The sequence below is a fragment of the Castor canadensis genome, chromosome 17, assembly GCF_047511655.1.
Source record: "Castor canadensis chromosome 17, mCasCan1.hap1v2, whole genome shotgun sequence".
NCBI lineage: Eukaryota > Metazoa > Chordata > Mammalia > Rodentia > Castoridae > Castor > Castor canadensis.
Window position 1 is genome coordinate 59,327,793 of NC_133402.1, and position 24,354 is coordinate 59,352,146.

General features: G+C 37.7%; 1 protein-coding gene across 6 annotated transcripts in view; it reads right to left on the reverse strand.

Annotated features, from left to right (window-relative positions):
* LOC109691805 (phosphatidylinositol 4,5-bisphosphate 3-kinase catalytic subunit beta isoform) overlaps nt 1-24,354 on the reverse strand; it is a 121,113-nt gene that overhangs the window by 20,172 nt on the left and 76,587 nt on the right. For 4 of the 6 annotated variants that reach the window (XM_074059635.1, XM_074059632.1, XM_074059634.1 and 1 more), the window contains 8 exons: nt 20,202-20,453; nt 17,570-17,666; nt 14,652-14,782; nt 12,844-12,894; nt 10,855-11,043; nt 6,527-6,648; nt 4,156-4,299; nt 2,580-2,679 (listed from right to left, as the gene is read on the reverse strand). In XM_074059635.1, the coding sequence (XP_073915736.1) occupies nt 2,580-2,679; nt 4,156-4,299; nt 6,527-6,648; nt 10,855-11,043; nt 12,844-12,894; nt 14,652-14,782; nt 17,570-17,666; nt 20,202-20,453 (1,086 nt within the window). Of the gene's footprint in view, nt 1-2,579; nt 2,680-4,155; nt 4,300-6,526; nt 6,649-10,854; nt 11,044-12,843; nt 12,895-14,651; nt 14,783-17,219; nt 17,536-17,569; nt 17,667-20,201; nt 20,454-24,354 lie in introns of those variants that run through there. The other 2 variants (XM_074059636.1, XM_074059637.1) reach the window with 2 other exon arrangements.

The following is a 24,354-nucleotide window of genomic DNA, read 5'->3' on the forward strand; positions in this document are numbered from 1 at the left end:
TTGTGAGACCCTGAGTTCCAACCATAGAACCACAAAAAAAAAAAAAAAAAAAAAAGGAAAATAGTATAAAACACTCTCAACTAAAGATTACCTTGTCTTAAACTATGGGTGTGGCTCAAATGGTAGAGTGCCTGCCTAGCAAGTTTAAGGCTCTGAGTTCAACTTCAGTATCACAAAAAATTAGTGGCTATATAGAGAATGTGCGTTTGGAGGTTTGAGGAGCCCAATATAGGATGTTAATGAAGACGTCCAGTGAGAGAGTAATGGATTAGACTAGGATGATAGCCAGGGACACTAGCAATACAGACTGGTGAGACATTTAAGTGGTCTCTAAAATTAAGGGAATTAATAATATCAGTCACATGTTATTGTAAAGAATAAATGACCCCCAGTAAGTGCTGAACAAATGTTGGTTATTATTACTATCATCAATGGACTTTTCAAAAGGATGGAGTTAGAGGCAGTTGTTTTAACATCAGGAAAGTCCTAAATAATAAAACCATCTATGGAAGTCTATGAGAGTTTCTCTGGCAATGCAAATGAGTAGTATAGTGTAACTGAACTATGATAAGGATTTGATATGACATCAAGTAGAATACTAAAAAGGGGGCAAAAGTGAGTGAAAGACAAGAGATAAGGAAATAGAAGGTATTTAAGTGAGATAAACAGGTTAGAAGAACTAAGGAAATAGGGGAGCCTCTGCTACAAGGCAAAAATAATGTGCCAGAAAGCAAAGCCTAGGAAAGGTGTTTCCAATACTATGGAAAATTTCAGCTAAGTAGACTGACTATACTGGTTTAAGGATATGTCAGCAATATGAGACTACTCTGATATTTACTAGTTACAGCAGACTGATGTGTACCTACCGTAACAGTAAGTATCTGAGAAGGAAGCCTTCATGATTCATCTCCAACATGCATCCATATACCTAGTACATGGAAGAGACTAATTCCCCCAACATCTGATGATCCGTAGGAATTCTTTACCTAATTACTGTAGACTTTTCCTCTCAACCTTCCCCAAAGGGGGAAGTTACCAAAGTTAACTGTGTGCACTGGGAAAAAGGAAAGCATCAGACCTTTGGGGGACTACTGGATTAATACTAAATTCCAAGAGACCCAAAGTGTCACTGTGGTTCACTGGCCATAGTAAGAACTTATGGAGGTCAGTTATCAATGGTGTTTTAGCCCAGGACTGTCTGTCAGGGGGTTGTTAAAATCATCCTTATGTTACCTGCCAGTTTCTGAATGAATAATTGAAGAGCTATTCAGTAGCTGGAAGAATCTCCACACTGGTTCCTGACTTGTAAGGTGAGGGATGCTATGGTTAAGAAAGGACAGGTGGAAGTCTTCTGAACTGCCTCTAACTAGAAAAACAGGGTATCAAAAGAAATGATGCGTTCCTGAAGAGAATGAAGACAGGAATACCATCAGGGGCTTGAGAGATGTGGGGATGGTGATCCCCAAAACAAGAGGCTTGCCATTCCTTAGCTCCATAAATCTGGATTATCTCCACAATAAAATACAGAAATAAACTAGACAATGAGACTGCAACTTTTAGCAATACCCCCTAATTCTGCTATACTTTGTTTAGTGGGACATCTTCACAGTTCTCTCAAATACCTTATGTTTTATTTTTGCTTTAAAAAGGAAAAAAAAAAAGGCTCTAAAGGCCGTCATCATTACCCATTGTTAAACACATCTAAACAGGTTTAAATATTATGTTTAACTGTTTAAACTTATTAAAACTTAAGGCATGCTATTAATAAAGAAAATATGAAGAATCCTAGCTAATTAGGTTTCATGTGGCATTTGGTTAATGTTTCCCTGTTAAGTTTGTTGAAACTTCATCACTTGCATTATATTTTTATAAAAGAATGTATTAAGGCTAGGTGTGGCTGGGTGCTGGTGGACATGTCTCTAATCCTACCTACTTGGAAGCCTCAGATCAGGAAGAGCTCAGTTTGAGGCCAGTTCAGCCAAATAATTTGTTGAGACCCCCATGTCCAAAATAACCAGAGCAAAATGGACAGGAGGAGTGGCTTAAGTGGTAGAGTGCCTGCTTTGCAAGCATAAACCCCTGAGTTCAAACCCAGTTCCACAAAAAGGGGAGGTGAGGGCAAGGGAACGGACGGCTAGAGGCAGTGGCTCACATCTATAATCATAGCTACTCAGGAGGCAGAGATTGAGAGGGTCACAGTTTGAGGCCAGCCTGGAACAAAAGTTTGCAAGACCCGATCTCAACCAATAGCAGGGCATGGTGGTACATTCCTGTCACCTCAGCTACACTGAAAGTGTAAATAGGAAGGTCATGGTTCACGGCAGCCCAGGCATAAATGTAAGACCTTATCTCAAAAATAACTAAGGAAAAGGACTGGGAGTGACTCAAGTGGCAGAACGCCTGCCTACTGAGCAAGTGCAAGGCCTCAGTTAAAACTCCAGTATTGCCAAAAAAAAAAAAACAAAGTATTAATCATACTCCAATCTCTATGAACTAACATGGGGGAAAAGTCACATTTGATAAAACAGAGTAAACAGCATGAACAAAATTGGAAATGAATATTAAGACACAGCCAGTACCTGTTTAGAAAGCACTTTCATGTGTCCCACACTTCCTCGACAGTACGCTTCAAGGATGACACCAAATTGTACTGACACAGCAGGAATGTGCACCTCTGACCTGCAGAAAGTCAATATCCAAGTGGTTTATTTACCAAACACTTCTCATCACCAAATAAAGACTCTGCCTTTTTTGTTCTAGTATAAAATGAACTTAGGATGCCAACCAAACAAAAGAACTGGTCATCTCATGCATAATTTCTAGTAAGATGGTCAACCTTCTAATTTGTTAAGCTCCAGTGCTCAAAAGTTCTGAGATTTTATTAGCTAATCCTTTATACTAGAAGTTTAACATTTTTACATGTTACCAGGTTTGCTTTCTTTTGGTTGGGGAGGCAGATATCTTACCAATTTAGAGTTAATTATGCTGAAGCAGAGACCTATTAACTGGCTTCATTCATCTGACTGATATCTCAATTAGGTTCTATTTGATCTTTAGTTTCACTTAAAGAAGAGTGTATATATTTGGAAAAAGGAGGCATACTTTATTTTGTTGTTCCCTGAGAGATTTAAAAATAAGACTGAATTGGATGAGAAAAGAAGAGTAAGAAAATCAGTAAGGAAACCAATGTCCTACAATTAACAGCACGGTATTATAGAGGTCATATTCTCTTTAAGAAGCTTAACCAAGCCAGGTGTTGTGGCATACATCTGTAATTCCAGCACTTGGAAGGCTGACTCAAGAAGATCAAGAGTTCAAGGCCAACCTAGGCTACACAGCAAGATCCTGTGTCAAAAAAGACAGAAAAAAGAAAAAGGTATTTCTTTTTGATAAACATGAAAGTATCTAAGTACAGACTCAAAAATGAAGATTTTTCAATTTTCCTAGAAGGCATGGGGAGAAAGAGTAACTTTTACACTCCTGATTTGTAAGAGCTTGGTGAAATAAGGCTCATGTAGTTTTGAAAATGATCTAGTTAGTAAAGACACTGAAATGTAAATTGCTATTGTTACAGTAAAACTTCATCTTCACTCAGTAACAGCAGTGATGATAATATCACCCACAACCTTCTGAAAGGCATGAATAAGCCTGAACTTAGCCCAAATACAGAGGAAATAAGCACATCTGATTGGGAAAAAGTAATACATTAACTGTTAGTTTCAGTTAAAAATAAGCAGGCATGGAGGCACACATCTCAATTACTTTGCCAAATCACAAACTCAAGCTTAGGTATCAAGAAATAAGAGAAGGGGGATAGGAGTGTATCTCCTATCATGAGCAAGGCCCTGGGTTCAATTCCCAGAACCACAGGGTGGGGAGGGAGAAGGAGAGAGGGAGAGAAGGGGAAGAGAAGGAGGTGAAAAGGGGGAGGCAGGGGAGAGGAAGAGAGGGAGAGAGAGAGACAGAGAGAGAGAGAGAGAGAGAGAGAGAGAGAGAGAGATATTGCGATTAGAGCCAGTCCCCAAACAGTGTAAATGTTATATAGACAGATCCAGAACAACTCGCCCAGCTGCCTGATCCATCAGTGTTTATGTTACACTGGGTTATATTTACCAATGCACGCCAGGATCTCAAATTGAAACACGAAAGACTTACCTAAGATGCCAAAACAGAAACTGCCCTATCCTCCGATTAGCAAGTGCTCTTTCTAGTAGGAATCTAGAGAGCGCACAATCAAGAAAAGGCTCGTATTTTAAAACTTGCACCAGTTGTAGAAGATACTGAGACAGTTCTTCATCACTGAAAGAAACAAAAGACAGAGCAGCTCAAGAAAAAGATCCTTCCCTATCAAACCAGCAAATGGTAACTATGGCAACTCCTGGGTCTTTTGGGCTAGGCTGTTGTGTGTTACCATCACTGTACTGTTACAATATCACAAGAAAAGCTAAAGATATGGTGGGGGGGGAAGAGGATCAAAACAGATGCATGGGCTTTTTACCAAATGAATTCAATCGATATAATTAATGACTATAATCAGCCAAGAGTTACCAAAATATTAATTACGTTAATACTAATTGTTGATCATGTTAAAAAATGTTTGTATTTAGCAAAACAATAATTTTTCAAACAAAAATCATAGCAGCACATTAGGATTTATTTTACTTTGCTATTGTTAGGGATAAATAATTCCTTTGCACATGTCAGTGAATGATCAAAATCTTAACTTCAGATCATTTCAAGGACAAGGAAATGAATGTGTTGGTACACTGGAATTATACTAACTCACTGAATTAATATGACAGTATTGCAATATTGCAATTAACTGGACTGAATTACCTCAGGTTAGTGGTTATCTATTTTGTGTCTTCATCGCCAAACCTACTCACTATAAACCCAACTCCAATCGGAAGCAACTGCAAGTAGTCTGAAGGGACGAATCCCCAGTCATCTATTCAGTGCCTATAATGTTGGACAGCAAATGGATACAGAAGTAGGCTCAGGCAGATCTGGGACTGAAACCCAGAGCAGTAATTGACAAAATCAAAACTCCTAAGTATAAAATTTAACATAGGAAGAGCCATCAGCATTAGCTACGAGGGAGCATGGGAATGACAGAGAGCTCCTGAGTAGTTCACTACATTGAAGAAAAACCCTTGGCTCAGCCCATGGGGAACCAGGTGGCCTCTCCCTCCCCATCAGGTCTCCAATGCAAACTTAAGGAGACAGCAGAGCAACCAGGAGCTTCATTTCGAAACTGCTTATACCACAATATTAATTAATTTATTGTAAAACCATGCCTCTTATGAAATCTATAAATAGTGGAAAACACAGTAATATGAAAATAGGAAGCTGCTTCTCTCACACATCTAATTTTACTCCACAAAAATACTCCTGGTATCACAATGTTTAAAAGATACTTGATTTTAAAAGTAAGAAAAACAGACCATACTACCATACTTTTCTGAGAGCTCTCATCTTTCAAATAAACACATAGTACATAAGCCTCATACTTAAGGCCAGAAACAAAAAGGGATAAATAAACCTCAAAATGCTGTTGTCTAAGATTGTCATTTCTTTAATAAACACCATAGATTCTCACACATCTACTGTCCAAAGGGACTATACAAACAAGTTCATTGCAGCATTGTTCATAAAAGGGAACTTTGGAGAAACAACAATGTTCCTCAACAGGAGAATGAATTAAATTAAGATTAAGATGTGTCCCTAGATAGAATATTATGTAGTGTGGGACTGGGGTTTTGAACTCAGGACTTCACACTTGCAAAGCAGGTGCTCACTCTACCACTGGATACCTCCACTCCATTTTGCTCTGGTTATTTTGGTTAGTTTGCTCACAAACTATTTACCTGGGCTGGTCTCAAATCATGATCCTCCCAATTTTAGCCACCCAAGTAGGTAGGATTATAGGCATGAGCCACTGGTACCCAGCTAGAAATAAACTGCATTTATACATAATGGAAGAAACTGACCTCAAAAATATAACGATAAATTTAAAAACCAAGGTAGAGAACAGTACATAAGCCTGAGGTCAAGCCCGTGCTCCCAGCTGCTTTGGAGGCTGAGGCAGGACTGCTTCAGCTTAGGGCCAGCCTGGGCAACATAGTAAGACCCATTGCAAAAACAAGAAAAGAAAAGGGTGTTTTTGTGTAATTTTTAAAATGTACAATATTATTACATATTTATAATTTTATAGCTATAAATATACACAATAAAACAAAAGCTGTGGTCCGGAAGGACACACATGGCTACGGCAATAGCTGCCTCTGGGAAGGAAGAGACGTAAGCAGACCATGTCAGGAAACCGAGGACTTTAAATTTAACTTAATGTGCTTGCTTTAGGCAGAGGGTAGTCAGGTGACCGGCACCCAAAAAATCCCCTGGCCACCAAGTCTCCAACACAACTCCCTTGGCCTCTTCCTTTTTTGTGAGGCATTCAAGGAGACACCCTCATTCCTGCATGCCCCACTTATTCCCTGCCCCCAAGAAAGCCACCTGCAGGTGATACCTCATCTGTCGCAGGCAGCTCACAGCGTACTCCCGGACATACTGGTCTGGATAGTTGAAATCTAGAAGTTCCAGAGCTTCCCGGGGGGGCAGTTTAGGCCAAATTTGAAGTAGCGCCTGAAGCTGTTTAAAAATGGAAACTGGTTCAGACATAATGGAAGATGAAAGTCATCAGTTTTTCCCTGGCACAAAGGAGCACAGAGATGGTCAAAAGAAATAAAAACACACTTTTAATTATCAACCTCCAAAACCCATCTGGTTAATAAGGACTAACAAAGATTGTCTGTTGTTGAAACGTTCTGTATGTAAGTTTAGAAAGCTACTAGGTACTCATCTGAAAATAGAGTAAGACACTGAAAATGTGGATTCTAGAATGATTAGCCAGTGCATAACACAAGGACAAAGAAGAAGAAAAAAGACCTAGCTTTGCACTGCGGCAGCACTGTAGACAATGAGGTTTACTTGAGGCACAATTACTGCTAATTGGAAAAAATAATGATCTAGAAACATTTAAAGGTAAAATTCACAGTATGAATATAAGCTGCAAATCTCAAGCTAACAAAAGATCATTTGCATGTAAGTAGCTCATTAACACCTCAATAAAAAACCAAAAAGGAGTTCACGTCCAAAAGAATATTACATGATGGGGGCAGGGGGGAGAAATGACCCAAGCCTTGTATGCACATATGAATAAAATTTAAAAAAAAATTTATGCCAGATTCCATTATGCAAATACATATGTGTGTTTGCCTCACCTTGGCAAACATACTTATATAACAGAAATACATCTCATTAAACAATATTTGTCCTCCCTAAAAAAAAAAAAAAAAAAAAAGAATATTACATGACAGAACTTTTCAGTGATCTTAATGTGTAAAAGCTCCTCAAATCTTAATATAAGTAATCTGTCACAACTAAACAATACCTAGTTTATTTTTGATAGGCAAGATAACACAACCATTTCCTATTTACAGATGTCAACGAGAGTGACCTGGACACGGTGTTAACAAGGAAACCTTGAGTATGAGCTGGAGGTACAGGTGTGTGTGGGGAAGGGTTAGGGTGGACAAAGTCACACCGTTCAGAACCACCAGTTCCTGTGAACCCAAATCTTCTAGAGAGGACACTTTTTTTTTTTTTAGTGGGGCTTGAGCTTGGGGGCCTTCACCTTAAGCCACTTTGCTAGCCCTATTTTTGTAAAGGGTTTTTCAATAGGGTCTTGAGGAACTATTTGCCCGGCTAGCTTTGAACCTTGATCCTTCTGATCTCTGCCTCCTGAGTTACTATGATTACAGGTGCAAGCCACCGGCACACAGCTAGACAGGACTCTTATTGCCTTTCATCAGAGCACTGTGAGACTCATCCAGGTCATTCCTAACAAGAATTCCTTCTTCTCCATGATTCTGATATGTTTATAGCACACATTCTCATAAGGAATGGGAACTGAGAAAAAAATTAGTTATGGGGGAGAATGAAAAATGTTTTGTATGTTTGAATAATTTTTAAACTACTATTGGCATAATTTACATGTGTAATTTGAAATTTCATAATCTAAGTAAACAGATTACATTATTTAGCAAATATAGTGAAATACTAATAGCTTTTAAATTTTAACTTTATATCTCAATTTCTATTCTTAATCCATCCATGAGTAAAAAGTATAAGCTTTATGCTTGCTCCTTTTGCGTATAAATTATAGGTAACACGCTATGTTAATGTATATACAATGTATGTAAGGTATCAAAATCTAATAGGAATATTGCTGTTAGGGGAAAAATGACTAAAAATGTTCTTACAGGATATGGTAATGAAAAAAAAAAAAGTTGAGAAACACTGGTCCAAGATAAGGAACAGCAGAGTGCTGCCCTAAGATTAGACACAGTGACCAGTGGAACAGAATAAAGAACCTAGAAAACAACAAATCTAAAGCTAACAATTCTGCAACAAAAGTGTTAAGAATGTTCTTTGACACCCACAGAGTGGGAGAAAATATTTGCCAACTATACATCAGACAAAAGACTGATAACCAGAATATATAGGGAACTTAAAAAACTAAATTCTCCCAAAACTAATGAGCCAATAAAGAAATGGGCAAGTGAACTAAACAGAACTTTCTCAAAAGAAGAAATTCAAATGGCCAAAAAACACATGAAAAAATGCTCACCATCCCTAGCAATAAAGGAAATGCAAATTAAAACCACACCAAGATTCCACCTCATCCCTGTTAGAATAGCCATCATCAGCACCACCACCAACAACAGGTGTTGGCAAGGATGCGGGGAAAAAGGAACCCTCATACACTGTTGGTGGGAATGTAGACTAGTACAACCACTCTGGAAAAAAATTTGGAGGCTACTTAAAAAGCTAGACATTGATCTACCATTTGATCCAGCAATATCACTCTTGGGGATATACCCAAAAGACTGTGACACAGGTTACTCCAGAGGCACCTGCACACCCATGTTTATTGGGGCACTATTCACAATAGCCAAGTTATGGAAACAGCCAAGATGCCCCACCACTGACGAATGGATTAAGAAAATGTGGTATCTATACACAATGGAATTTTATGCAGCCATGAAGAAGAACGAAATGTTATCATTCGCTGGTAAATGGATGGATTTGGAGAACATCATTCTGAGTGAGGTTAGCCTGGCCCAAAAGACCAAAAATCGTATGTTCTCCCTCATATGTGGACATTAGATCAAGGGCAAACACAACAATGGGATTGGACTTTGAGCACATGATAAAAGCGAGAGCACACAAGGGAGGTGTGAGGATAGGTAAGACACCTAAAAAATTAGCTAGCATTTGTTGCCCTTAATGCAGAGAAACTAAAGCAGATACCTTAAAAGCAACTGAGGCCAACAGGAAAAGGGGACCAGGAACTAGAGAAAAGGTTAGATCAAAAAGAATTAACATAGAAGGTAACACCCACACACAGGAAATCAATGTGAGTCAATGCCCTGTACAGCTATCCTTATCTCAACCAGCAAAAACCCTTGTTCCTTCCTATTATTGCTTATACTCTCTCTACAACAAAATTAGAAATAAGGGCAAAATAGTTTCTGCTGGGTATTGAGGGGGTGGGGGGAGGGGGAGGGGGCGGAGTGAGTGGTAAGGGAGGGGTTGGGGGCAGGGGGGAGAAATGACCCAAGCCTTGTATGCACATATGAATTAAAAAAAAAAAAAAAGGATGTTCTTTGGAGAACATTTGATAAACTGTGCTGGGAAAATGGGATATCTATTCCCACTGCATAAGCACACAAGGAGAAGAACAAAACAAGACCCTAACCTCTCACCAGTTAAAAACATCTCAAACTGGATTAAAGATGTCAACATAAGAAAACAAAGAGGAAACACTTTAGGACAAGGATTTTTTTGGTGAAGACTCCAAAAGCACAGGAAACAAAACCAAAAATACACATCAAACTAAACACCTTCAAAGGAAACAAACAGCACAGTGAAGAAACAACCTATAGAGTGGAAGAAATTATTGGCAAACTATGTATCTGACAAAGAGATGATATGCAGAATGTATAAGAAACTCCAAATACTCATAACAAAAACACCCAATAACCAAATCAAAACTAAAATGTGCAACAAATCTAAATAGACATTTCCCAAAAGAAGACACAGAAATGGCCAAAAAGTACCTGAACAAATGCTCAGTATTTGTAATCATAAGGTGAACACAAATCAAAACCACGAGTTGCCATATTACTCCAGCAAGAATGGTTAAAGATGAAAGATAACAAGTTCTGGTGAGGAGATGGAGAAAAAAAAACTCTTGTACCACTGGTGGGAATGCAAACTGGTACAGCCATTATGGAAAACAGTATGGTGGTCCCTCAAAAATTAAAACTAGAGCTACTAGTTGGTCAGCGGTCCCACTATTATGTAGCTATCCAAAGCAATGAAACTGATTATTTTGAAAAGATACATGTACCTCTATGTTTATGGTTGCACTATTTACAGTAGCCAAGAAATGGAAGTTGTATGTGGAAACACACATCTGCAATCCCAGCATTCTGAAGACTGAGGCAAGAGGATCACAAATTCAAGGCCAGCCTGGGCTACAAAGAGAGACTCTGTCTAAAATAAATAAGTAAATAAATTTAACTAGGCCAGATGTGAGGTACATGTCTGTGATCTCAGCACTTGGGAGACTGAAGCAGGAGGACTGGAAAGTTGAGGCTAGCTCAGGCTACATAATGACCTGTCTTAGAAAAAAAAAAGCAACAAAGGTTATTTAACATATGAAAATATACCTATGAGGACAAGTAACATAGATACTGAAAGGCAGTTACAGAGATGATATTCTGTTACCTGAGCCACATCTTCAAGTTTATTCCACTTGATTGAAAGGAGTAATTTTGGCAGTGACTGTGGGAAATTCTCTCTGCAGTCTTGTCGCAAAGTCCAAATAAGATCCATTTCATTCTCACACAGCTGAGACAGGGGATCCCTATCCAAGATTTCTTTCAGTACCGCAAGAAACTTTTTTCCTCCTCGACTCTAAGAAAGTAAAATGCTCACTATAGAATTTAATTATGCAAACACTGGCAAATACTCAGCAAATTTACATGCAACGGAATTATATATAGTCATGAACTTAACCCTGTGAAATACAAAAATGTAACTCCTTAAAAAGATTAATAAAAATGACTCCTTTTAAAAAGTTTTCTTTACTCAATATTAAATTTATAAGCTAAGGACGAAGAACTTATTTTCAAAACAATTCTAAGAAAACTGTTTTTAAAATCCTTGTGCAAACACTAGGTGGCAGCATTGCTCTCATTAAGTGCCAATCATTTATTATTTGAACTGACTTCTTAATTCCTATAAACAAAAAACTAGGATGATTCAGACACATACGTGAAAACAAAAACAATAAACAGGTGCCTTGTTTTCTGTGCCTAGGCTCAAAGGCATAAAAGGTCTGTAGAGTAAGAACTATAGGGGCTGGGAGTGTAGCATGCATGAGGCCCTGGGTTCAATCCCTAGCAGAGCAAAATTAAAGAAGGATGAATCTCACCAGAATGGTGGCACATGCCTGTTATTCTAGCACTTGGACAGGAGGATGGTGAGTTCCAAGACTAATCTGGGCTACACAATGTAACTGTTATCTCCTAAAACGCTTCATTAATTAACTGACAAGTTGGTAAGTGTGTACCTGTAATAAAACTTAGCTTTGTTTTACTGAACTGCCTTTAAAATTTTTCTTTCTTTCTTTTTTTTTTTTTTTTTTTTTTTTTTAAGCTTTTCTTTCTAGGACTCTTATAACACAAAACTTATGGGGAAAAAGATGGGGTAGGAGGATTCGGTTCCCATGGTCACAGTGTGGCCCAAAGCCTTTCTAACCTGGGAAGACCGGGGACCTGACACACTTGGGAGTTAAGCATTCAAATCCGAAACACAAAATTTAAGCCAAGAGACACTAGTGGGGGAAGTACCAGTAATACACAACTTGCACTGAGAATATGAAATGATTTTCAGAGTTCTTAACGGTGAAGCAGAAGAGAGCCTATCCCAGTAATTTCTCCAAGTAGCCAACATTAAACAGTGACTTGATTCTGAGGGGAGGAGATAAACAACCATTGTTCCCATTCTGACTCCTGGCCTCTATATATCATATGGAAGGAGGGGCTTTGCTGAAGACACTTAAAAATTATAACCCAATGGTGAGAGAATACAAAGTCTTAAAATAGAAAGAAAAAAATTCTTCTTTACTTTTTCCTTGAGTACTAGAATCTTTATCCTTAGTCAAGCACATGACAGCCCAGCTAACGACTGCATTTCCCAGCCTCGTTGTGGTTCAGAATAGTCACACGACTAAAACCTAGTACAGAACTACATGTACTGATTACATTGCAGAAAAACTAGGCTACAGGCTCTAGTCTTGCTTTCATGTTCCTGCTGACTATAATGTAGTAAAGTAGGAAGCTGGGGCAGAAATATTAAATGACAATCTTGGCGGTGCTCCAAGGTGGACGACTTCTAGGTCCCCCACACTGTGAAGCTTTACTGCACTACTTTGCTGGAAGAGAGAAGTACAGCCCCCTCCCTCAACTAAATAAAATCCACTAAGACAATACTGTGAATACATAAAAATCAACAGCAGCATCCCTTATATACTGCAGAACCTGTTCTTGTGTCCAAAAAGGCCTTGCCAAATGAACACAGATCATTCACATTTAACAAAACACCAGTATGTACACTCAGACTCTTCTGCATGAGCCTTCCATAAATTCATTACCATAACTGGAACGCATACAACTCTACAACAGGAAAAGGCCACTTACTCTTGATACTTACTGACACATTAGCACTATCACTGCTTGCAATCTCAGCTGCCTTTTCAATAATCTGTTCAAAAGAAATTTTAAACATTAAATTTTGACTCATTTGTAGAATTTAAGTGCAAATAATTACACCTGTATTTAGACTACAAGGGCCTACATATGCTCGGCGTTTCTATACTTTATAACATGAATTTTCAAAGAAGAGAAATGTGCTTCCCATGTGCTTCCAACCCTTGACAACAGGGAAACAGCAGTATGACTGACGGAGATAGCAGCTCCTGGGGAGCACTGGGCTTGTCTGCAGACAAAATAACTTTTTTTTTTGAAAAATAAGTAAATGCATTCTGATTAAGAAAATGCAAATGTAAGTTACTAAATGTAGAGTAAGTTTACTACTATGGTTTTTTCTTAATCAACAAATGTCAAAAGGAGAAGCTGGGGCTAAGGTAAAGTTCTGGCTGAGGGCTTCCTTGCATGTGGGAAGCCCAGGGTTCTATCCCCAGCACTGCCATTATAAAACAACAACAACAAAAAGGCCTAAAATTATTTTTAAAATTCATTAAGTTTATAGAGGGAGCTCCTTCTTGAAAAGAGGGGAACTCCCTGGTATAGTGGGAGGTTTGACGGCTCAGAAGATGCAAATCCTGTTACTGAGTTACACAATCCTAAGTAAATAACTTACCTCTATTCTCATGTATAAAGTAAGTTCATTCCCATCCTATTCCATATAGTACTGATAAGAATGAGATTATGGTTATTAAAATTAAACCATAACTATAAACCAAACTGTAACCATAAAAGCAAACTGTATGTAAGTGGTTACAGTGGCAAACACTAAATTGAATAAAAAGAACCTAAGAGAACTTCTGCCTTCTCCATCTGTATTACTGACTTTATAATAACCATATACAGCTTGTACAGCCAAAGAAAAACTGTTAACTATAAACATACATATTTAAAGTCTAAAGTCTATGCCTAACTGACCTTCAAAACAGACTTCCCAAGTATCAAAAAGGCAAAAGAAGTTTCAATGACCAGGTATGGAAGATTGCAGCAATGGTAAAATTATAAACTTTAAAGGAACTCCTAGCAGAAAAACATTTTTACAGAACTTTAAATGAAAAGTACTTGAGTGGATACAATTCAAATGAAAATGAAAGAAACACTGAGTTACACAAATTTGCACAATGCTTTTTAAAATCTCTTCTAGGACTAGGGATGTAGCTCAATGGTACAGCATTTGCTTAACAGTACAAGGCCCTGGGTTAAGGCCCCAGCAAAACACACACACATCACTAACACAGGAGTGATTACATGTTTCATTTCTGAACCAACATGCTGGACTCATTTCAAACATTTTATATGTTCAGAGTTACATATACGAATACATTGATAGTATTTTTACACAGAAAAAGACCTCAGAAGAGAGCCAGGCATGGAGGTACACACCTATAATGTCAGCACTCAGGCTAGCCTGGGCTACGTAGTGAGTTCAAGACCAGCCTGAGCTGCATGATGAGACGCTGCCTCAAACAAAATAAAGCAAACAAACAAAAACCCTCAGAATCATTGTATTTTCCCCCTTTTTATAAATGAGGAACCTAAACTCCAGAAATGCATGCCTTTCTTGGTCAATGATAAAGCCAGAAGTAACAGGGCTTGTGAGCACCCTGCTCCACAGCCCTTCCCCTGAATAAAACTGTCAATGCATGTAAAGTTTTGAAAAAGAAAAAGATATACTGAACTTAAACTAACATACACAGCCAGAAATTAACACCTTGATTATTCTGAGCACAGTAGCTGCTGGAGTAATGCACTTACCTTATCAAAAGGCGGGTAATAATAGGGATGCTTTTTATTCTCTGGAAATTTAATGTGCAAAGCAGTTGCATTTTCAGTGTAAGGATTCGTCTGAACAGTTCCCATTGGATTCAACATTTCTTCAAGCTCATCTAAAACACGCAAGTAATTTTGATTCTTAAGAAAACGTTTCCAAAACTAAAAACAAAACAAAAACCCTGCAATGGGTTTCCTCTCATGAAAATGATCTAAAAAGTGTTTGGCAGACAATTATATTGGAAGTCTTTAGTGTTCTGTTAATGCTTGGAATAAAATTTGCACACATCTTTAAAATAAAGTTAACAAAAATTAATGGTTACATGACCTCTTCAAATTTAGTTAAGTCTTTTCTATTCTGAAAAAGAAGCTTAATTGGACCTGCTTTTCCTCCATCAAAATTAGGTGGCCACTGCTGTTCGTGGATTTCTGAATCATATGAAATCTGATTTTCACGGTCATCACAGAACTGATATTTGGAGAGCCAGAATGGCATTCTTCATGTCAAAGCTAATCTTGCTAATGCTCCTTTAATACGACTCCTAACACAAATACCTTCTCTGTAGTCTCTGCAATGTGCCTTTTACCTAACCAGCTGTCTCTTTCTTCATGGGATTCCCTCCTCTCTTCACACCCTAGATATGGTCCATTTACAGATCTGTGCGTGGACTACACTGTAGTCAGGAAACCTTGTGGTTCAGATAATGTAACGTCCTAATTTCATATATAAGTAAAATCAAGATGACAGAACCTTACAATCTAAGGCCTCCCCTTCCTATTCTGATTTCTGACACAGTTATCTTCTCTGTACCTCCTAAAGAAGACAGGGTCCATTCTGTCTATGCAAAATGTCCATCAAGTATGTACGCCCAGAATTATTGCCAAAAATAGAAAACCTTTACAAATTTCAATTCCTTAATCCTTTGCTCCTCTTATTTAAGATATTCTGATCTTACAGATTAGAGGATCACCTCAATGGAGGCAACTGTGCTTATTCATACTTCTAGAGCTGATTTCTCAGTAAATCATGTCCTATTTCTGCTCAACAGCAGCATCATACTTATTTGTCCTCTCAAAGGCAACTTATCTGAAGTCAAATGTAGCATTTTAGTATTTATCAGTTCCAAACATATAGAGATAATAATGTTAAAAGAGGTCACAAAAAAAAGGGATCCTGATGTGCTGCAAATGGAGAGGACAAATCAGTACAATCTACTGAACAGCAATTTCTATAAACAATATTTCTTTGACTCAACAAGCCCACTTCTGGGAATTTACCTTAGACATATAAATGCACATCAGCAAGGTTATACATTGTAGTATTGTTCGAACTATCAAAAGATAAACCTGCTTTTAAAAAAAAGCAGTTCATTATGCAGATATATAAGAGGAAAGAAAGCAAAGAGCAGAACACTATAGAAAATGTTAGTTTGTATAAGAATTTATCATTGTATTTCCTAGTGTATATACATGAAGAATTATGGAAAGACACAAAAGAAGCCAATTCAGTGATTATACACCTTGCAATGATAACCCAGGGATTCTGAGTGACAAGTTATTTGTAGTTTCTCTTTTCCTGCTTCCCCCTCTCCCTTCCCCTGGATAAATGGGACAGTTCTAGAGCTGATACCTGAAAAGTTAATTGTGTTTATTATTTTTATTGTACATTTTCTTAAGAGATGAAGTCAGTTTCAAAGTATGTTCAATAAATACCACCAAAAACTATTTTCACTAAAAATATCAGTCAAGTTGCTTCATGATTCTGGAGAGCATATGAGGGTCTAAATTAAGATTTCTGAGGACTGGTGGAGTGGCTCAAGTAGTACAGCACCTGCCTGGCAAGTATGAGGCCCAGAGTTCAAACCTCAGTACCACCAAAAACAAAACAAAACAAAACAAAAAACAAAAAACTTTTTCTTTTTCAAAAAAGCATAGTGCCTGAAATACTTGTTTCTACATTGTAAAAATACAGTTCCTCATAAGAAATGTGTCAAATACACATAGCTCTCTTGTATTTGATGAATAATAATTTATAAAATTTATGGGAGGTTTATGTCATGATGTTAGGAATAACAGAAAACACATGCACACAATTGTGAGGAGTTTATAAATGTCAGTGAATAACTGATTATCCAAAACATAATTTCTCAGGTAGCAATTCCTAACTTAAGAACAATTTCAAATACTTATCACTCACAAAATAATTCAGAAATTCCAAACACTCACAATGTTATCAAATACATTGAATAGAAAAAGAGAAAGAAATCCACTATTATTATACAAAGTTTATACTAAGAATTCCAACTTTGGGGAAATCAGTACAGAATAATACTCTAGGCTTGAACCAATTATGTAAGGTTGACTACCTTATTATTCTCTCTGGTGTTTAATTTTTTCATCAGTAAAAATGAGAATAAAAGCCAGGCAGACTGGTACATGCCTGTAATCCCAGTACTCAGGGAGCAGAGGCAGAAGGACTACAAGTTTGAGGCCAGCTTGGGCTATATAGTGAGACCCTGTCTCAAAAAAAAGACAGAGAAAGAGAAAACTCACCTGTCTCATTTGATGAGGGCACATTAAGTGATATTTGAGAGATCCAAGGATGTAGAAAGTGCTTCACTTATCTCAAACTTCAGACTAAAGCCAACTAATGAACAAGTGTTTTTACAAGTGAATGCACTTTCTAGTTAGTGTGCCTAGGAACAATAAACATTCAAAGACAAATCCTTTTACGAATGTGTCAGAGTAACCTATGTTCATCTGTTTTAGACAAACGATAAGGATATAAAAGGAAGGTTTATTTACTGAAATGCTAGAATGGTGAGTCACTAAGAAACTCCAACTAGTTCACAAGCCAAAAGCTAGTTACTCTTTAACACTACGGATTAGATTATAAATCTTACCAGGAAATGAAGACCAGCTGTGCAGTATCACGTCTCCAGACCTCAACTGTCCTTTAAAGTCAAAGACCATCGTGTTCACCCATGCTACAGGATAATGCTGTTGAAGAGACGCCATGGTATAAATATGCTAAGAATGAACTTCAAGGTACAAACATGTTCACGCCCTTTGTTTCAATGTTACTTCAGGAAATTTCTACAGTTCTAGGTGATCTCCAAAAAACCAGTCATCCAAACTGAAAACAAGACATACATGGGAAAATGTTCACCATCTCTCTAACAGTCAAGGAGAATCCTAAATGCCAGTTACTTACTCCAAAGTCTATCCACAAAATGCAATGTTTGCTGTACAGCCTTGACGAGGAGGAATTTGTGATGATTCGAGAAAATATGTATGATACTGTAGCAGGGTATGTTTTAACAATTTTTATCCCAAATAAATCTTAATGTGGGAGGAGGCAATGTCTCTAGGTATTGCAGAGTTTATCTCTCTAAAAAGGAGGCTGGTAGGACTTTTAGATACATGCTTGTAATCCCAGTACTCAGGAGACTGTGCAGAAGGATCTTGAGTTCAAGGCCAGCCTGAGCTAAAATAGTGAGACCCTGTCTCAAAAAACCCAAAAAGATAACTAAACAAAATGTGTACATTCCCTTGTTAAGTAAAAAAGGAAGAAATTTACATAGACACAGACAGCAATTGGGTTTTGTGTTTGTTTTGAGATGGGGTCTTGCTATGTTGCCAAGACTGGTCTGGAATTCCTGGGTTCAAGTGATCTTTCTGCCTCAAGTGCTGGGATTACAGGTGTGTACCACCACACCTGGCAGTAACCAAATTTTAAAAACATAAAATTCGTGTCTTTCCCCCACTTCCTAAACAACTTTCCCAAGATAAGAAGAAAATGAAAACACTTGATTACAAATATGGAATGGAAGGCTGGGTACTGGTGGCTCATGCCTGTAATCCTAGCTATTCAGGAAGCAGAAATCAGGAGGAGAGTGGTTCAAAGCCAGCCCAGGCAAATAGTTCACCAGACCCTGTTTCAAAAAACCCATCACAACAACAACAACAACAAAAAGGCTGGAGGAATGGCTCAAGTGGTAGAATGCCTGCCTAGCAAGTGGCAAGCACTAATTTCAAGCCCTAGTACCCAAAACCAAACCCAAAAACAAACAAACAAAAAAATACCCTTTATCCAGAATTTCAAAATTTGAGACACTCTGAAAACAAAAGGGTTTTTTTGGTTTGTTTTTGTTTTTGTGGTACCAGAGTTTGAACTCAGGGCCTACACCTTGAGCTACTCCACTAGCCCTTTTTGTGTTGGGTATTTTTGAGATAGGATCTTGAGAACTATTTGCCCAGGCTGGCTTTGAACCTTGATACTCCTGAGTAGCTAGGATTACAGGCGTGCGCACTGGCGCCTGACTGAAAACTTAAAAGTGTGTTCATGATTAATGTGATAGCAAAGTATGGCCAGAGATGACATGATACTAGTAAAAGTCTTTATTTGCCAAATTTAGTGTGAAATTCATATTTCACCCCAAATGCTGCTATGCTTAGTTACACACTTGTGTCCTAGACCCCACAAGGTATGTCGAGTGAGGTACAGTCTATGATCTTTCTGACATACACAAAATTCTGAATTCTCAAACATATCTGGCACCCAGAATTTTACTTAAGGAACTGCAGACAACTTATTTAAAAAATATTTTCATTCTTTTTTATCTGTATCTTCTAAAAAAGTATTTGTACATCTGTGATACAATACTTACATTATGAAATCTCCTAAATGTGCCAAAAGAACATGAATGAACAAGATATAACCATGGAAATTTTTTTTAAATGAATTCTGATTTAGTAGTACTTAAAACTTGACAAGATCAACAGAAAACACAATTAATTTCTTTGATCAAATCTTTCCCTATAGGGGGGAGAAATGACCCAAACATTATATGCACATATGAACAAAAGAAAAAATTTAGAAAAAAAACTCTTTCCCTGTATATATATAACAGTTTTCTGTAGGTGTTACTTACAGAACAATATTAAGATAACCTTGTTATTTTATAGATATAGAGAATTTTATTTTAGTTTGACATGACCCTAAAAATCTTCTTAGGCAATTCTTAGATTATACTCAACTTTAATTTTATTACACACTGAAGCTTTTTATTGTACATTTTTTTCCCTTCCTCTTTTTTTTTCCTTTATTCATATGTGCATACAATGCTTGGGTCATCTCTTCCCCTCTTCCCCCCCCCCATTACCCCCCCAACCCCTAGCTACCAAGCAGAAACTATTTGGCCCTTATCTCTAATTTTGTTGAAGAGAGAGTATAAGCAGTAATAGGAAGGACCAAGGGTTTTTGCTAGTTGAGATAAGGATAGCTATACAGGGAGTTGACTCGCACTGCTTTCCTGTACATGTGTGTTATCTTCTAAGTTAATTCTTCTCGAACTAACCTCTTCTCTAGTTCCTGGTCCCCTTCTCCTATAACCATGGAAATGTAATGTCTTTTTAAAGTTAGCTCTTAGGGACCAAAGTTACAGCATATAATTTAATTCATACTACTCAATTATTTCAGTCTCAAAACCACCCCACTATATAACCAAGTTTTGGAAGTGAGTGTATCATTACCACTTTTCCAGCTTTCCGGATGGTCTGGTATTTAGAGGGATTAATAGCTTTAGTTGATTTCTTCGTTTTTACTTTATCCAAAACCGCATAGACAGCAAAACATAACCGAGCCATTCTTGGCAAGTCACAAATATTAATATCAAATTCCAGTGGTTCGTTCCAAATGTGATCATTCTTCCCTGATGTCTCTGAGCTTACGATGGCTTTACACAGGAGCTCCGTACCATGAAAAAGCCCAGCCCTGACATGGGCCTGTAGGAGAGACAGATACAAGATCATGAGTGTTTTGCACCTGAAGAATCTCTCTTTCAGACAGTGAAGAACAACAGACTGGGAGAAGCAGCACACCAGATTTTAGAAGGCCTATTTTATCTATAGTGCTATTGGACTGTAATTAATCAGTATGTTGCTTGCTGAACTACAGATAGTTTTACCTCTTTTCACTTAGTAAGGACAGCAACTACATGATCCCAGGCTGGTTGAAATACAGTCTTGGAAGTTAAACAGCTGAAAGAACCAGGACAGTATGGATAAAGACACTATCAATAGCTCTCTCCCACTGACTCCACTTAATGGGGCTCTTCCTCCTCTTCTGAAGACTGGGGAAACAATGACTGGATGAGAAGGTTCCAAATTTCTTTCTACTTCTAAACAATTTATGAATCTGTCATTATTAGTGAACAGATACTCTGCCCATACCTATGATTATCCTCTGTCCTTTTGTTTTTTAGGCCCATATTGGGGTACTGTGGGGAGTGCATAAAATATCTCAGAAAAATTTACTGTCCTTTGAGTAATTTTTAAAGATATGACCTAATTATCTCTGATCTACAAGTGAATGGCAAAAAACTGAAGGCAGTACTAAAGGATGGACTAGGGTATAGCACAGTGGTTGAGTACTTGCCTAGCATTTACAAAGCCCTCAGTTCGATCCCTAGCACTTAAAAAAAATTCCCACCAGTACTAAAACACACAGATTGAACCAATGATATACTTTTTAAGGTCAAAAGTTTTTATATCAGCTTACTCAAATGTAACATTACCATACAATATTGATAAATATTTGCTGACTACATAATATATAAATGTGAATGACTATATATATAGAATTATTTAGTCTTGTTCATTCTAAAAGTTTATCAATAAAAACTTTTGACTTGTTAGGTGTTACTATCCCAATTTTAGAAAGGAAGGTAAGTATGCAAGAATATTCAGACTTTATAGATAATAAAACATATTAAACACTAATATAAAAATTTAAATACTGGTATTACCATCAACTGTCTAGTTATTATAAACATTTCTTATTAATTATCTGAACTTATAAACTATTAAAAAGTCAGGTATGGTGGCATACACCTGTAGTCCCAGCACTTGGGAGGTTCATAGCAAGACATTTCTCAAAAATCAAAAAAACAAAGGAGCCAGGATTGTGACTCAAGTGGTAGAGCACCTGCCTAACAAGTGTGAGGCCCTGAGTTCAAATCCCAGTACTGCCAAAAAACCCAATTAAAAAAATTAAAACTATGTTATACTGGCACAAATAAAGCTATAGTTTAGTACAACAGATACAATATAACGGCAAATGACAGCTTAGTTAATACACCAAATTCCAACAAAATAAACACAGATGGATCAAATGGTTAAACATTTTTAAAACAAATTTTTAAAAATTATTTAAGAGCTATCAGAACATCTGTTGAAACTGGGGGACAGGGAAGTCTACGAACTTTTTCTTTTTTTTTTGCGGGGTAGGGGGTGACACTGGAGTTTGAACTCAGGGCCTCACACTTGCTAGGTAGGAACTCTACCACTTGAGCCACTCTGCCAGCCCTTTTGTTTGTGATGGATATTTTCAAGACAGAGTTTCTCCAACTATTTGTCCAGGCTGAATTCGAACCAAGATCCTCCTGATCTCTGACTCCTGAGTAGCTAGGACTATAGGCATGAGCCACAGGCACCCAGCTCTATGAACTTTTTTATATTAAGATTTTCCTGAAGAAAAATTTTAACATAAAAGAAAACTGGTTACTCCACTCAAGTTTGGATTATTAAACAGTGAAGATTAAAGTAATAGGGCTTAGAAAGGATTGCCAAAATCACTAGGAATTTGGATCTGAACACATCAGCTGATTTCTCTCCACTTCAGGAGAAGGGATTTTCCTTCTATTTAATACTCCCGGTCCCACTTGCTCCAACTCCCAGGCACTCTGACAGGGTTCCTTTGCTCCTCTGCATTGGGAAAATCTTCCTCTACACCAGGCTCTACACCTGTGCAAGTCTCTCCCTTATCAAACTCAAGCAAAATCCTCCTCAGACGCTAACTAACATATTACTGTTTTGTACCATGATGTGAACAGCACTGGAATCAACTTAGACACCTCTTTGTCTCTGTCCTTCACTTCATCATGGTCTATACAGGGAGAAAACAGTCTGTAATTTAAGATTACTTAAATGAAGAATGAAATAACTCAAATGCTCTTAAAGGAACATTCACAGGATTGGGGTGTGGCTTAAGTGCTAGAGCACCTACCTAAGAAGCATGAGGCCCTGAGTTCAAACCCCCAAACTGCCAAAAAAACAAAAACAAAAACCACCTCTAAGGATGGGGGGTAGCTCAAGCAGTAGAGTGCTTACCTAGCAAGCACAAAGCCCTGAGTTCTAACTCTGGTACTGTCAAAAAAAAAAAAAAGCATATTCCTAATGTACTATGTGAAGAAAAGAACATGAATAGAAGTTTATACTAGGATGCCAGGAATATTGGGGACTTAATGACATAAGTCCAGTTATTGACTTTTTTTTTTTTCTGGTGGTACTGGAGTTTGAACTCAGGGCCTTGAGCTTGCTGGGAAGTCTTCTATCACTTGAACACCCCCCACATCGCCCCATGCTTAAATAACCTTTGATTTTATTTTAGGCCATCTTTAAAAGATTTTACAACTAATCTTCTAAAAAAGTATCATTAAAATGGTTGGATGCTTTAAATTTAAGATCCTATATAGAGACATAACACCAAAATGTCCACAGGTGATCCAAAAACTCACTAAATTTAATGAAAAGCAGGAATGGGAAAAAAATGAGTTTTTTTGAGACAGGGTCTTGCTATATAATCCAGGCTGGCCTCAAACTCACCTTTCTTGATATTCCAAATGCTAGAATTACAGCTATATACCACCATGCCCAACTTTTTTGTTATTTTTAAAAACAACCAGTTAGGGGCTGGAGGTTTTTCTCCCTGTTTTCAAACAGGCAGCTGCAGGACTGAACAGCCATAGTTTTAAGACAGACTACTTAACAGACCGGAAATAAAAAGTGGCTATTTAAATAAGACCCAGTCTCATTATGTTATCTAGGCTTATCTTAAACTCTTGGGCACAAGCAATACTCCTGCCTCAGCCTCCCATGTAGCTGGGCCTACAGGTGTGCACCACCACACCTGGCTAGGAGAATAATTTTCATACACACTTCATCTCTCATTTTCCTAATCACATTATCCTCTAAATAAAATTTAGTTGCCTATGAGAACCACAGAACAATTATTTTTTCCAAAGCAATTAAGAAACAGCTTATTATCAAAGTATGTATTATCACTAGAGAAATCCTCAAAACTGAAGAAATTATCAACTCCACAACCTTAAAACAGGTGATCAAAAACTTGTATGACATAATATATTCAAAATCCTGCTCCGTGCATTTAAACAAAATTTATATAAAATCCCCAAAGCAGTTCGCAAATACAGGGAAGTTAATTCACTGAGGTAGTTCCATACGGACATTAAAACACAGCTTTGTCACACAGACTTGCATTTTATTGAACTCCGGCTTCCTCACTTCCAAGTGCTAAGGCCTTGGACAGCATTCTCTGATTTGGTCTAATTTTTGTTTTGTTTTTTTTTTGGTGGTACTGGGGTTTGAACTCAGAGCTTTGCACTTGTGAAGCAGGTACTCTATTGCTTGAGTCACACCTCTGGCTCTTTTTGCTTGGGTTATTTTGGAGATAGGGGCTTGTTTTTTGCCCAGGCTTGCCTGAACTACAATCCTCCCATTTTATGCTTTCCACCACAGCTGGGATGACAAGTGCACACCACCATGCCCAGCTTTTCTCACTGAGAGGAGGTCTCACAAGCTTTTTTACCTCAGCTGGCCTGAAACT